At 44.0% G+C, this 13579-nt stretch overlaps 1 protein-coding gene across 1 annotated transcript in view; it reads right to left on the minus strand.

The window, feature by feature from the left end:
* Positions 1-541: 541 nt before the first annotated feature.
* Positions 542-13579, minus strand: part of ADAMTSL1 (ADAMTS like 1) — a 433007-nt gene continuing 419969 nt past the window's right edge. Inside the window, exons 27-29 of the mRNA XM_021675321.2 lie at positions 5457-5566; positions 4468-4688; positions 542-2980 (exon numbers count right to left, since the gene is read on the minus strand). Coding sequence (XP_021530996.2) covers positions 2874-2980; positions 4468-4688; positions 5457-5566 — 438 coding nt within the window. The 3' untranslated portion in view covers positions 542-2873. The remainder of the gene's footprint in view (positions 2981-4467; positions 4689-5456; positions 5567-13579) is intronic.

Here is a 13579-nt window from a genome sequence, read left to right on the forward strand (position 1 = left end):
TTCTTTGCCCTGCTATTTTCCCATATGTAAATGGAGATAATCAGAGGGTTGATGTGAGGATTAAATGTAGCTGTGATCTGTAAGTGTAAGTCTTTATTAATAGCATACATCCAAACTTTCACCGTGCAGCTGCCTCATACTGTACATGTCTCTGTTGGCAGGAAGCCTGATGAGTGAGGAAGATTTCACACCCAAGTCTGCATCTCTCCCAAGAGATGCCCCTGTTTGCTTCACTTCCTGAAGGTATTGTGGCTCCCATCGTCCCACCACAAAGGGCTGTCAGTGAGATGACTGTCATTCCACTGCCCCCAGCCTGAACGTGTGCACGTCTACAAACACAGCTTCTTTGGGTTTATTTATAGAGCTAGCGCTTCCAGGCATGGGCCCCCAGCTTCCCGTGTAAAGGTGAAAACTGCAATCCTTACACTTCAGCCAGACACAAATAACTTGCTGGGAACCACCCAACTGACAGGGACTTCTCTCACTCCCTGCATCAACCACCAGGGGAAGGCTGAGTTTAATAGAGACTCAGACGAGAAGATTTAAATAAATAAGCTGTATTATCTGTACAAAAAATATAAATACAGTTTTGTGTTTTAGAGGAGAAAGTGCCTCCTTCCACATTAGCCAGCAGCCTTCATAGTCTTGTGGTGCTGCTGAGTTGTAATTCACAGAACAAACATTAAATGTACATTCATCTCATGCAAGGAGCACTCTGCTTCCCACCCAAACCTAGGCTCTGCCAGCTCACTGAGACCCACTGCCAACTGCTTCAACCCAACACGGAGCTGGAGGCTGCTTGCTGTTAGGAAATGTAAATAGTGACCACTGATTTCAATCGCTATTGAACTAGAAATAATTAACCACATTAGTAGTAGTATGGAATTTGTCTTCATCATTCCATGAACTATTGTGCCACAAATAAATCCCCTCTTACTGCCATAGCATCCCATATTAGTTTTTACAACACATCCTGTACACAGTGAATGGATCCAGAGTTAAACACCAGGTTCTATTAAAAAATAGGAAAAAATATAATAATCATTACCAAGTTTACAGGAACACAACTGCAGAAAGTTAATAAAGTCCCCCCAAGAGTTTTCTGGATGACAATGTACAATTATTAACATTACACTTTTTAATACAAGAAATCCTAATATTCACAAAAGATATACAGACATAGAAAACATTCTCTTTTATTTTAAACAGACATTACACTGATTTTTAGTAACATGATTTCTTAGAGCCTATTTTTGTGGTGAGGAAGAAAGAGACCCAACTTAACTGTCCACAGCTCACTGGGGTGGGGGGACACAGATTAATACTGTCTTCCCCTCACATTTTACTTCCAGGCTGGCTGGAAAATGCAGCCCTAATGTCAAGCCCCGGAGTGAATGGCATTTCATGAGGGGAGGCTTATCTGAGGGTAAGTGACTCTGGCCACCCTTGCTCCTAAACTGAGGCCACTAGTGGGGAAAAGAGGCAAAAATTACTTGGCCAAAGCTGCTCGGCTTAATGAGCATTTTGCCAAGGAGTCCCAGGGTGTTCATTTTGCTGCTTGACTTTGCTCCAGCTGCCTCACCACAGCTGAAGAGTATGGCTGCAGTGGATGAGCTGCTTTGCCAGGGTGCTGCCTACCCCGCCCTGCCTTGCTAGATAAATACTACATGCAGCAGGTCTCACTGTGCTGTGGGAGGGCCTGCAGTCCCCAGGGTGGTAGATGGGAGAGGGAGGGTGTATCGCAGGCATTCATAAACTCACCATCCCACCCCTGGTCCCTGGCCAGCTGTGGAATGAAGAGGCTGCTACAACCTGAAAACCTGGCAGATACTCTCTGGCAAAGTGATTAATGGGTTGATGTTGACAAATTGACCCTTGTCCCTGGCCCTTTAGTGGAGCAGCAAAAGTCCTAGAAGGCAGAAAGCCTGGCCCATTCATGCTCAAAATGGCCCTGGCCCACAGCAGCAGTTAGTGCAGGGCTGGAGGACTCCTGATTAGATAAACAGGTGCCAGCGTGGCCTTACTGCACGGCCAGATGCACCTCTCGCTGGCTTTGCCGCAGCAGCACAGGCAGGAGAGTGGGGACTCCCATGCAGCGCGGTGCTCTGTCGTGGCCAACAGGGCTCTCAGCACGTGTGCATGCATGGGATCAGAGCCTGTCCGTGAGCCTCATGCAGACTGGACACCCCTGCTCACCTGTTTGCTTCTGTCCCTCCCCTCTCCTCCCTTATGTATTTCTGCAACATTGTGAGCCTTAGGCCTGCTTGGATTGATTCCTTTTTTACCTCTCCCTATTGGTGATTTGAGTTCTCCTCTCTCTGCACCCCACCACTGGAATAACTGAGTTCTGGGCTAGTTTCTGCCTCTGCGTGGTGTCCCCTTCCCATCCTCGTTTGTCCTAACCATGACTAAAGGGACAGATGGAGAAAGAGGAGACAAAGGAGCAGCACACTCCTGCATTTCTGATAGTGCGTTTCTAGGAAAGACACAGGTGTTTGTCCAATGTTTGCATCAACAGGCTACAAACCTCGGGATCCCTGCTGTCCCCAGGGGCTGTTTCTGCCTCTTCCTGGGTCTGAGACCCAGGTTTGGGAGGGAGGAAGCTCTTCAAGGGAGCCCCCGCTGTCTTCCTGGCCCACTCTGCAACCTCCTTTAGACATCTGTTCTCTCCTTTCCCAACATCCTGCCCTCCAGCTAATTGAAAGGGAAAACATGTGGACGTCCTCATGCTTGAGGGTGCAGGAGGTTGGAAGGGTGTGTGTGGGGTGGGGAGGGGAAATAAATAAATAAAATGAAGAAAGCTTAGGTTCTGTCCGAGGTGGTTGCGTGAGTCCTTTGTGTGGCCAGGGTGGAGTTCTTCCCCTGCCCTGTCTTCACGCTTTGCCACAAGTTCCACAGCAGCGAGATTTAAACTGGCTGAGTTGGCAGAGTTTCAGCTGTTTCACCTTCTCACAGTACCTGGTGGTGTCTCTGCACTCCACTGGGAAAGGAGGACAGGGTAGGGAGAGGGGACAGAAAAGAGATGTGAAACGGAGGCTAATAAATTCAGCCACTGCGATATGTAGCCAGGTGTTTCGGCCACTAGGGTACATCTTGGGGTCTGGCTTGGCCGCTCTTTTCCAGCCTCACTCTGACAGAGCTCAGCCGCCTGCTCCCCAAGGCTGCCAGCAGTGGCGGTGGCACCAGCCTGCGGCAGTCTGGCTGAATGATGGGGCCCCTCCCTGGGCTGTCTGCTTCTTTTCTGTAGCTCCCTCTACATTCCTGAAGGTGCCTGTTCTCTCCCTGTCCTAGGGGATCGCCTCACCTCCTAGGCAAACTTGCCTTTTCCCATGGGTTCTGGCATTTTAAGTAAATGGCTCTCCTCCTTAAGCTGGTTCCCAGGACTGCATTCTGCCCCACTTTGCAGGAGGGTGTAAGCGAGGCTTGCGTTGGATGCCCCCATCCCCAGGCACTTGGACCTACTTCCTCTGTTAAGCTTTATTAATTTGACGTGCTCTACACTCCCTCTTCCTTCTGCCCACCATGTCTTAAACACAGCCCCAGGTCATTCCAGTTCAGTGCTGGCACAGACTAGATGGTCTTAAATACTGTGCTGACTTGGTTTGGTAAGTCTTAACTAAATGTGTTGGATATTGGTTCTCTCTGAGCACGCTGAGGCACTGACGCAAACATGGTTACCACTACCCCAGAGCACAAACATCATCCATCCCCCAGTGTGGAAAAAGAAGTGGGCTATTTGCCTACACGGCATCTGCCTTAGTGTTGGGAATTTCTTGCTCCGTGAGGCCTGGTTTGGGAGGAAACTGCATGGCTACATTAGGTTTTTACTTTCTATGCCTTCTTTCTGATGGGTAAGTACCTCCAATTTGGGTACAGAGAAAGAAAAGAAAATAGACTCCTTCTCAACTGGAATACAAATGACAGTATTGGGATGAGGAGGAGGGAGGGAAGTCAGTATCAAATCCCAAGGCTGGGGGCTTCTGGAAAGTTCTAGTGGATGCCCGTGGGGCTGGGAGGGAGGCAGTCAGCAGGTCTATGTTGGATGAGAAGCTGTGATGGGTGCAGAGCTGTCTGAGGCACTCCGTGCTCCTTCAGTGTTAACAGTGCTTTCTGTTTAGTAGTCTGGCCCCTGAGAGTTGTTGCTTAGTCAACCCCTGTGGGCACCAGCCAGACCGATCGCAGGGGAGCTGGAGGCTGATTTCCTCCAGGACTTGGCCAACAGCACCTGGCTTTCTCAGGGCCAGGATGGAGATCGTGGAAGCCCTTGGGGCACACCCTGCCATGCCTATACACACATCTCTGCACACACCCATGCACCCCACTGAAAATGCTCAACTCTACCACCAGCTCACAATCCCTGGAGAAACTGACCCCATGCCCTACGCTCAGGCTCGGTCCCAGGGACCGCTCTCTGCACCAGATGACCTGTGGGGGATTTGCAGAAGGTTCTTTGGGGTTGGAACATACTGTTTTCACATGGGGTGATGTTGCAGCGCTGCCAGTTGGCGGGCCGGGGCCCCCAGGAGCACAGGTGCTCAGGCACTGCCTTGTTGGTGCGGGCATGCACACACTCCACACGCCGAGACTGGAAGCCGTAGTTGCCACAGGTAGCCGTGCACAGGGTCCACAGGCTGACCCTCCAGTGTACGCTGCAGGCCTCAGACCAGCAGTTTTGGGTGCTCACAGGCCTGTAGGAGGATGGGGGCAGGGTTAAGATTTGCTTCTATGGGGGCTAAATCTGGGGCAGATGTGAAAACAGTGCTACAAACCCAGAAATGTCAGGCCATTCCTCAAGTACTTCCAGTGTTACTAGACCTGGGTTCTGATCTCTATTACTAAATGGCCATATGATCTCAAGAAGGCTATTTCTTCCTATTGGGCCTCTATCTGCTCTCCTCTGTAATGAATATGGATCTCACTGCATGACTCGAGAATGAGCTCTCCCCAGTGTGCAGACTGGCAGAGGCTGGGCTCGGAGGTGGGGGTGGTGAGCCCCTATTCCTCAGGGGGACATCTATAAGGAAGTGTTATAGGGATGGGGCCTGGAGAGGAATGGTAGATTGAGACTCAGGAACAAGGGCACTCAGCCTAACTTCTAGAGGGAGGTCAACAAGAGTGAGGGGCTGGAGTCCTTGAGACTTGGTGGCCACTGTGTAGACCTCACTTCCTGACTTCCCTGGGGCTAGTGCAGGTCTCTCAAGGTATGAGGCCTCTCTCAGAAGAATAACACCTTTGCACTCTTCATCCCTAACAGAGAAAAGCCCAGCCTAGCCCATTAGGTAAGCACAAGACCAACACTGAGTCATCTGCCTCTGGGGAGGCCAGTGCCTTGGGGTGAATGGAGGTGAGAGGGCAGGGCTTGGGACTGTGGAAAGTTGGAGAAACATTTGCTCACCACCATCTTTCCATGCTGTTGACACGGGGCTGGGGAAAGGAGGTTCAGGGCTTTCTCTTACCTTGGAAGGGCGCTGCACTGCTCTGATGGTAAGGCAATGCCATCCCGTGTCTGGCAGAAGACTTGTCTGTGTTGCACAGCTAGGTGAGGCCCGATGCAAGGCCCATTGCACTGGAAAGCAGAAAAAGGTAACACACAAGACATTAGTCAAGTCAAGGGTGGAGGCCACAGTGCTTGGGCCACATGGGATGCAAGATCCTTGCGTAGGTCTTGTTGGAGGCTCTCAGATCATTCGTCTTTCCCCTCTTTGGGCTAACTAAAAGATATTCACTGATAATGTTTTCTTTATGGATGGTTAGCTTTCCTGTGGTGTGTGGGCTTTCTGCCAGCAAATGGCTAATGGTAGTGTAGAATCAGTAAGAGGAAGTCAAGCCCCTCTCAGATTAACCATGTAAATGATATTTTGGCATAATATGCTAGGAGTGTAGCGGTAGACTTTAGAACTGAAGACCCCTAAATAGCTCCACCCTTCAGTGCAGAGAGGGTAATAAGGTTTACTGTTTTCTTGCTAAAGTCATCCAAATAACCAACTCCATCCTTTCTTCCCCTGGCTTCATTTTCTGCAGGTTAAACCTGGGATGACTGAACAGAAAGCAGACTTAGGTATGCAGAGTCCTGCCTCATATTCTCTTGCTATGTGCTCATGGAGGTTGTTAAACTTTCCCCAGAGTTGGTGGCGCTTGACCCTATCACAGTAAATACACCTAGCAACAATTGTCTGTAAAATACAAAAGCAGCAGGCCTTTAGCCAACATCTGCTATTTTAGTAGGACAAGAGGACAGCCATCTCATGGAGGTCACTTTAGAACAAAGACTCTTAACTTGGGGGTCTTTGGATCCCTAGGGTTCCACTGGGGGTGGTGCTGGGGTGTTAATCCTTAACAGTATAAGCACAAGTTTTGTGTTTATTGACTTTTTTCTAGCAAGAGGTTCCCTCTAGCTTTCATCAAGTACTCAAAGGGATATGTGACCTCAAAGGTTAAGAACCACTGAAAGAGCAGGATTTAAGGTAAAAGTAGCTCTCCTGGGCCAGATGGCTGTGCTCAAGGCCAGTTATGGCCAATCTGGGCTCTGAAGGGCCCAGTTTGACACTATTATTCACAAATACATGGGGGAGTTGAGATAAATGTAAAGAAAAAAGCCCCCTTAACACCAATAACTGGGTTTGTTTTTTGGTTATAAAATACACGTAATAAAATGTACTTTTTTTTTTTTTTTTTTGGCAGGGTCTCTTTCTGTTGCCCAGGCTGGAGTGTAGTGGTGCAATCTCAGCTCACTGTAACCTCCGCCTCTCAGATTCAAGCGATTATCCTATCTCAGCCTCCCAAGTAGCTGGGACTACAGGAGCGTGCCACCACACCTGGCTAATTCTTCTATTTTTAGTAGAGATGGGGTTTTGCCATGTCGGTCAGGTTGGTCTTGAACTCTTGGCCTCAGGACACCCGCCTTGGCCTCCTAAAGTGCTGGGATTACAGGGGTAAGCCACTGTGCCCGGCTAAAAACTAACATTTTATTGTGACATACAGTGTGCATACAGAAAACCGTTTAACAGCCAGGTGTGGTGGTCCATGCCAGTAGTCCCAGCTATGCAGAAGGCTGAGTCAGGAGCATTGCTTGAGCCCAGGAGTTTGAGGCTATAGTGCACCATGATAATGCCTATGAACAGCCGCTGCACTCCAGCCTGACATAGGGAGACTCTGTCTCCAATTAAAAAAAAAAGTGATTAAAACATGAAGTACATCTCGGTGAGTTATAAATTGAGTATAGTTGACCTTCGAACAACATGGGTTTGAACTGGGCAGGTCCACTTATACGTGTTTTTTTTTCAACCAAAGGTCTTGGATGTGAATCCCATGTATATGGAGGGCTGACTTTTTGTATATGCAGGTTCTGTGAGATTGACTGCAGGACTTGAGTTTGTGTGGATTTTGGTATACGCAGGTGCTCCTGACACCATTCACCTGTGGAGACCCAGGGACAACTGTACAGAACAAAGCTAGCTGCATGGACGTCCCTACACCCTTAGAAAAAAACTAGTTGGTTTGATGCTCTACAACTTTGACATTCATTAAACTTTTTGAACAAGCAGCCCCACATTTTCATTTTGCCCTGGGCCCCACAAATTATGTAGCTAGTACTGTATACATGTGAAGAAATAAAATACTGTCAGTAACTCAGAGACCTACTTTGTGCCTACTGTTTCCTCTTCTCCACATGTAACCACTGAGACTTAACTTTTAAAATAGTTTAGTTTATGCCTGTTCTTGAAATTTACATAAATGAATCATATTTCATGTTTGTTTTGAATCTGGTGTTTTCTTACTATGTATTATGTATGTAACTGAAGTTTGTTCATTTTCATTGATATATAGCACTTTATTTCATGAACATACTATGATTTAATTTTCCATTCTACTTTTAACACTTGGTTTCTTTTTTCTTGTTTTGTTTTTTGTTTGTTTGTTTTAAGACAGAGCCTTGGAGTGCAGTGCTGTGATCTCTGCTCATTGCAACTTCTACCTCCTGGATGCAAGCAATTCCTGACTCTCAGCCACCCAAGTAGCTGGGACTACAGGCACCCACCGCTACAACTGGCTAACTTCGGTGTTCTTGGTAGAAACAGGATTTTGCCATGGTCAACCAGGCTGGTCTCAACTCCTGACTTCAAGTGATCCACTTACTTCAGACTCCCAAAGTGTTGAGATTACAGGTATCAGCCACCCTGCCTGGCCAATCCTTTTTATTTCTGTAAGACTGGTAGTGATGTTTCCATTTTCATTACAGATTTTAGGATTTTGAGTCTTCTCTCTTTTCTTCTTTGCCAATATAGCTAGAAGTTTGTCTATTTTGATCAATCTCTTTGAAGAATTTAATTTGGTTTTCCTGAGTTTTCTTTACTAATCTCTAATCTTTATTATCCTCTTCCTTCTGCTAGCTTTAGGTTTTGTTTGCTTGTTTTCTGTAAATTTTTAATGTGTAAAGTTGTTGATTAGAAGTCTTTCTTTTTAAATATCTTTTAGCACTTTTTTTCTCTGTGCTCCATACATTTTGGTATGTTGTGGTTTTGTCTGCACTTGTCATAGGTATTTTCTAATTTTCCTTGTTATTTCTTTTCTGGCTGATATGCTGCTGTTTGTGTCTTGATTTCCACATATTTGTGAATTTTCCAATTTTCCTTTTGCTGTTGACTTCTAGTTTCCTTCACTGTGGTTGGAAAAGATACTCTGTATACATTCATTCTTATAAAATGTATTAAGCATTTTTTTTGGCATAACATAGTCTTTTTTTGGATTTTTTTTTCATGTGCATTTGAGAAAAACAAGTGTTCTATATGTCTGTTACTCCAATTGGTTTATAGTATTGTTCCATTACTCTGTTTCTTTACTGATTTTTTGTTTAGTTGTCCTATCCTTTGCTGAAAGTGGGTTTCTGCAGTTTCTATTATAGAACTAATTATTTCTCTCTTCAGTTCTGTCAGTGTTTCATTAATATACTTTGGGGCTCTGATGTTCGGTGCATGCATGTTTATAACTGTTATATGTTCTTGGTATATTCACCTTTTTATCATTATATAGTCTATGTTGTTTGATTTAGTATAGCTACCTCAGCTTTTGTTTTTTATTTACATGGAATATCTTTTTCCATTCCTTCACTTTCAACCTATTTTTTTCTTTAGATTTCAAGCAAGTCTTTTGTAGACAGCATAGAGTTGAATTATGCCTTTTTTCTTTTTAACATCTATCAGGCCAATATATGCCTTTGGGGGTTTAATTTCTTTAAAGTAATTACTGATAGGGAAGAACTTACTTTTGCCCTTTTATTATTTGTTTTTATGCACATCTTACAGCTTTCCCCATCATTCCCTCCACTTATGTTGTCTTTTGTGATTGGTTGCTTTTTTGTAGTGACAAATTTTCTTCCTTTCTCATTTTCCTTTGACTATTGTCTATACATCTTTTCTTTGTTGTTACCATGGGGATTGAATATCATATCTCAAAGTTATAACAATCTAATTAGAATTGATATCAATTTCATACAAAACTCTACATGCATACATCTGTTTCCTATCCCTACTTTACATTATTGGTGTGAAAATTATATCTATATGCTGTATATCCACTAACAGATTTATATTTACTTTTTATGCATTTCTTTTAAATCTTACAGAAAATAAAAAGTAGAGCTATGAAAAACTGGTTTTAATATGTGCCCATCTATTTATCTTTATTGGAGAGTATATGTTCATGTGGCTTGGAGTTAATAAACTCCCTAGCTTTTATCTTGGAATGTCATAATTTCCCCCTCACTTTTGAAGGATACTTTTGCCAGATAATTCATGGTTGATAGTTTTTTCTTTCTGCACTTTATAATTTTCTTAGTTTACAAAGAAAAAAGATTTGGCTTATGGTTCTACAGGCAATACAAGAAGCATGGTGCCAGCAACTGCTTCTGGTGAGGCCTCAAGAAGCTTACAATCGTGGAGGAAGGCAAGAGGAACTGGTGTGTCACATGGTGAGAGAGGGGAGGGAGGCACTAGATTTTTTTTTTGGCTGTCCTTACATTTTTACAATACCAAGTCTTTGATTATATATATATTCAAGTTCTGGGATACATGTGCAGGATGTGCAGGTTTCTGAAACGTGTGGTTTGCAGCACAGACCATCCCATCACCTAGGTATTAAGCCCAGCATCTTTGTCTTGATCTTAGCTATTTGTCTTGATGCTCTCCCTCCTCCTACCCTCAACAGGCCCCAGTATGTGTTGTTTCCCCTAATGTGTCCATGTGTTCTCACCATTCACCTCCCACTTACAAGTGGAAATATGCAGTGTTTGGTGTTCTGTTCCTGGGTTAGTTTGCTGAAGATAACAGCTTTCAGCTCTATCCATGTCCTTGCAAAGGACATGATCACATTCCTTTCTATGGCTGCATAGTATTATGGTTGCATGGTATACATGTACCACATTTTCTTTATTCTGTCTATCCTTGATGGGCCTTTGGGTTGATTCCATGCCTTTGCTATTGTGAATAGTGCTGCAGTAAACATACATGTGCATGTGTATGTATATAAATCATTCATAACAGAATGATTGATATTCCTTTGGGTATATACCTAGTAATGGGACTGCTGGGTCAAATGGTATTTCTGCCTCTAGATCTTTGAGGAATCAGCACACTAATTTATATTCCCAGCAACAGTGTAAAAGCATTCCTTTTTCTCTGCAACCTTGCCAGCATCTCTTTTTCATAATCACATTCTGATGGGCATGAGATATTATCTCATTGTGGTTTTGATTTGCATTTCTCTAATGATCAGTGATGTTGAGCTTTTTTTCATGATTGTGGGCCACATGAATGTCTTCTTTTGAGAACTGTCTGTTCATGTCCTTTGCTCACTTTTTAATAGGGTTGTATTTTTCTTGTAAATTTGTTTAAGTTCCTTGTAGACTCTGGATATTAGACCTTTGTCAGATGGATAGATGACAAAATTTTTCTCTCATTTTGTAGGTTGGTTGTTCACTGTGATGATAGTTTCTTTTGCTGTGCAGAAACTCTTTAATTAGAATCCATTTGTCAATTTTTGCTTTTGTTGCAATTGCTTTTGAAATCTACATCATGAAATCTTTGCCTGTGCCTGGGTTCTAAATGGTATTGCCTAGAATTTTCTTCTAGGGTTTTTAGAGTTTGGGGTTTTACATTTAAGTCTTTAATTCATGTTGAGTTAATTTTTGTATAAGGTATACAGAAGGGATCCAGCATCAATTTTCTGCATACAGCTAGCCAGTTATCCCAGCACCATTTATTAAATAGGGAGTCCTTTCTCCATTGCTTGTTTTTGTCAGGTTTGTCAAAGATCAGATGGTTGTAGGTGTGTGGTCTTATTTCTGAGTTCTCTGTTTCACTAGCCTGTATGTCTATTCTTATACCAGTACCATACTGTTTTAGTTACTATAGTATAGTTCGAAGTCAGGTAGCATGATGCCTCCAACTCTGTTCTTTTTGCTTATGATTGTCTTGGCTATTTAGTCTCTTTTTTTGTTTCATAGGAATTTTAAAGTAGTTTTTTCTAATTCTGTGATGAATGTCAATGGTAGTTTAATAAGAATAGCATTGAATCTATAAACTCCTTTGGGCAGTATGGCCATTTTCATGATACTGATTCTTCCTATCCATGTACATGCAATGTTTCTCCAGTTGTTTGTGTCCTCTCCGATTTCCCTGAGCAGTGGTTTGTAGTTCCCCTTGAAGAGGTCCCTCACTTCCCTTGTTAGCTGTATTCCTAGGTATTTTATTCTATTTGTAGCAATTGTGAATGGGAGTTCATTCATGATTTGGCGCTTTGCTTACCTGTTGTTGGTGTACAGGAATGCCAGCAATTTTTGCACATTAATTTTGTATCCTGGGACTTTGCTGAAGTTGCTTATTAGCTTAAGAAGCTTTTGGACTGAGATGATGGGGTTTTATAGATAAAGGGTCATGTCATCTGCAAACAAAGATAATCTGATTTTCTCTCTTCCTATTTGAATATGCTTTATTTCTTTCTCTTTCTTGATTGCCCTGGCCATAACTTCCAATGCTGTATTGAATAAGAGTGGTGAGAGAGAGCATCCCATCCTTGTCTTGTGCTGGTTTTCAAGGGGAATGCTTTCAGCATTTCCCATTTGGTAAAATACTGACTGCCAATTTGTCATATGTGGCTCTGATTATTTTGAGGTATGTTCCTTCAATACATACGTTTGAGAGTTTTTAACATGAAGAGATATTGAATTTTATCAGAAGCTTTTCTTGTGTCTATTGAGATAATTGTGTTTTTTGTCTTTAGTTCTTTTTATGTGATGAGTGGCATTTGATTTCTACATGTTGAACCAACCTTGCATCCCAGGGATTAAGCCAACTTGATCATGGTAGATAAGCTTTTTGATACGCTGCTGGATTTTCCAATTTGGTTCTGTTCTCCCTGTCTCTTTCAAGTACCCCAGTCATAGGTTTGGTCTTTTTACATAGTCCCATATTTCTCAGATGTCTTATTTGTTCCTTTTTATTCTTTTTTCTCTATTCTTGTCTGCCTGTCTTATTCAGAAAGATAGTCTTCAAGCTCTGAGGTTCTTTCTTCTGTTTGCTCTGTTCTGCTACTGATACTTAGGACTACATTGTGAATTTCTCATGTTGTGTTTTTCAGCTCCATCAGGTCATTATGCTCCTCCTCTAAACTGGCTATTCTGGTTACCAGCTCCTCTGTTGTTTTATTGTGATTCTTGGCTTCTTTGCATTGGGTTACAACATGCTCCTTTAGCTCAGTGAAGTTTGTTATTACCCACCTTTTGAAGCTTATTTCTGTCAGTTCAACCATCTCAGCCTCAGCCCAGTTCTGTGCCCTTGCTGGAGAAGTGTTGTGTTCATGTGGAGGAGAAGAGGCACTCTGACTTTTTGAGTTTTCAGCATCTTTGTTGATTCATTCTCATCCTTTGATCTTTGAGGTTGCTGACCTATGAATGGAGATTTTGTAGGGTCTTTGTTGTTGATGTTGTTATTACTGCTTTCTGTTTGTCAGGCCACTCTTCTGTAGGGCTGCTGAGGGATAGCTCTAGGCCCCAGTTGCCTGGATTTTCCCCTTATCTGGAGGTATCACCAGTGAAGTCTCCAAAACAGCAAAGATGACAGCCTGCCCCCTCCTCTGGGAGCTCCATCCCAGGTGGGTACTGACTTGTTGCTGGCCCAGATGCTCCTATAGGAAGTGTCTGGAGACCCCTGTTGGGAGGTCTCACCCAGTAAGGAGGGATGGGATCAGGACCCCACTTAATCAGTTTTTTGGTAGATCAGCTGTGCTGTGTTAGGGGGAACGCTTCCTTGCCCAGACTGCCTGGACAGGCTGAGTCAACAGAACTGCAGAGACTGTGACTGCCCCTCCCAAAAGGGGCTCTGTCCCAGGGAGAGCTCAGAGATTTGTCTATATAACCCTAGCTGGAGTTGCTGAAATTCCTTCAGGGAGGCCCCTCCCAGCAAGGTGGGATGGATCAGGGTCCCACTTAAAGAAGCAGTCTGGCCACAAGCTGGCACAGCAGCTGTGCTGTGTTTTGTGGAATTCTCCTCACAGCTGGGCTGCCTGGATTCACTGAAGCTAGCAG

This window comes from Aotus nancymaae, unplaced genomic scaffold (genome assembly GCF_030222135.1).
Source record: "Aotus nancymaae isolate 86718 unplaced genomic scaffold, 86718_ANA_hifiasm-v0.15.2.pri h1tg000003l, whole genome shotgun sequence".
NCBI classification, from domain to species: Eukaryota; Metazoa; Chordata; class Mammalia; order Primates; family Aotidae; genus Aotus; species Aotus nancymaae.